Source organism: Barbus barbus (assembly GCF_936440315.1).
Source record: "Barbus barbus genome assembly, chromosome: 50".
NCBI classification, from domain to species: Eukaryota; Metazoa; Chordata; class Actinopteri; order Cypriniformes; family Cyprinidae; genus Barbus; species Barbus barbus.
The window spans coordinates 5,342,894-5,344,869 of NC_136728.1; the positions used below are offsets into that span (position 1 = coordinate 5,342,894).

Below are 1,976 nucleotides of genomic sequence, written 5' to 3' on the forward strand. Positions count from 1 at the left end.
CACAACACTGTGCTACACAACAGGTCCATTGAGTTATTTATCTGACGCACAATGACGCCACATTTCTGAATGAACAAGTCACTTCCACTACAAGGGACTCTCCACTCCCTTAAAAAAACGGCTGATTTTCTTTCAGAAATAACTGAGGGTGTTGCAACAAAACCGCAAAATAGTAAATCTTCTAGAAACGTAAACGCTGAAATGCTATAATGTTTTTGTTTTTTAGTTACAATGTTATTGCTAAGGACTACAAGACTATAGTGCACAGTCACATTATGACATGAAATTATTAGTAAAATATTGTATAAAGATAAAATAATAAATAAAATTTAAAACGCCTGGTTTTGTTTCAGAAATAACGGAGGATGTTCTGACAATAGCCACAAACTATCATTATAACACTATTGAAAAAATACATAAATGCTAAAATACCATATTATATTGAAATTACGATGGTGTAACCAACTGTACAAATTAATTAAATTAAAAACTGTTATTTAATAAACTCAATATTCTTAAATGAAATCCAAATACAAAGTCAGTTTTTTGCAAATTTATTTAAATAAATACATACATCATGAAATAACTTAATACAACATTGGTATTTGCAACATTCCTTTGTAAAAAATAAATAGATGCATTTACATGTACATATCCGCAGCCTTGTGGAGGCGCTTAAGAACGTTCAAGGATTCAGTCTTGAGTGTTTTTGAGGGTTTTGATTGTTGAAATCATTGCAGGTTTATTCCGAAGACCTTCACGGAGCAGCTCAACGACAGTCCAGACTCTGAGCACATGTGCTGCTTTCAGACTTCGCTTTGGTCCAAGCTTCAAGATTCAGTTCGTTGTATCTCTAAATGAATCAAAAAAGGAGAATTGAGAAATTCAGGTTTTCTCTTTGATTGCTAGCTTGAATATAGACCTAAACCATACCAATTCTGTCAAACATCTCTGTTCAATAATTATCCACATTTCAATGGTACACTTAAAAACCCAAAAGGGGGTTTTCACCAGTTTTGGTTCCCCAAAGAACCTTTGAGTGAGCAGTTCTTAAAAGAAGTGTGAAGAACATTTAAAGAATGAACATGTAAAGGTTCTTTGTGGAACCATTGATGCCAATAAAGAACCTTGATATTTAAGAGTGTAGGCAGTTGATTTATTCTCACCATGTTCGGCTTGGATTGGAAACATCTCAAGGTGCTCTAGCCTGGCATCTCTCCTGCTGTCCCAAAGAAGTGTTCTCCGATTCCTGCCGCGTTTTAAAGTCCTGAATGGCTTTTCTGTTCTGAAAGTCAATCAGAGCCATTGTAATGACGGCATTCCAGCAGTTCTCCTCGCCTGAGCACCTGAAGTCAATCTCCTTATTGTCTGTCGTCACGATAGTGAAGTACACGAACTTCCCAGTGCGCTCCACACAGTCCACCTTCTTTATGGACTGCAGCTTGAGCTCTTTGCTCTTGTTCTTCTTCTGGTTGTCCGTGTAGATGTTTAGGCTGTCCGTGGTGAGGACGCAGGTCTTCCTCTTCCAGAACTGGAGGAGGTTGTCGCTCCTCTTCTCCAGCTCGCCTTCCTTCAGGATGTGGGAGATCTCGGAGCCCGTCATGGTCGCGGCGCTATTGGTAATGCTCGGTTTATGAACGAGGAGACAGGAGTACGAATGTCCCAGAGCTGCGTATAATCTCCGCTGAAGCCGCCGACCGACGCTGTTCTTCTTCATGCGTGCGTAAAATCCAGGCAGACGAGAGTGAGCTTCGGCGCAGACCGGCTCCGGATTTAAAGACCGCGTGCGCCCGTCCCTCGTGACGTCATGACAGCTGTTACGCGTGGGCGACCGAGACCTGGAGAAAACTTTATAGCTGTAACATGTCCTAACTTAGATTCTCATACAATTGAAGTGATTTATGTAGAATCTGAATCGATCTCAAAAACTTCATTATTCTAGAATAATATAATACAGCATAATATAGGCCAATAAA

General features: G+C 39.8%; 1 protein-coding gene across 1 annotated transcript; it reads right to left on the reverse strand.

Annotated features, from left to right (window-relative positions):
• Positions 1 to 548: 548 nt before the first annotated feature.
• On the reverse strand, positions 549 to 1,757 carry LOC306868456 (pleckstrin homology-like domain family A member 2). Its single transcript, XM_079414631.1, has 2 exons — positions 1,167 to 1,757; positions 549 to 853 (listed from the first exon to the last, which is right to left on the reverse strand). The coding sequence occupies exon 1, from the start codon at positions 1,715 to 1,717 to the stop codon at positions 1,193 to 1,195; it is 525 nt and encodes a 174-aa protein (XP_079270757.1). The 5' UTR covers positions 1,718 to 1,757; the 3' UTR covers positions 549 to 853; positions 1,167 to 1,192.
• Positions 1,758 to 1,976: the final 219 nt, after the last annotated feature.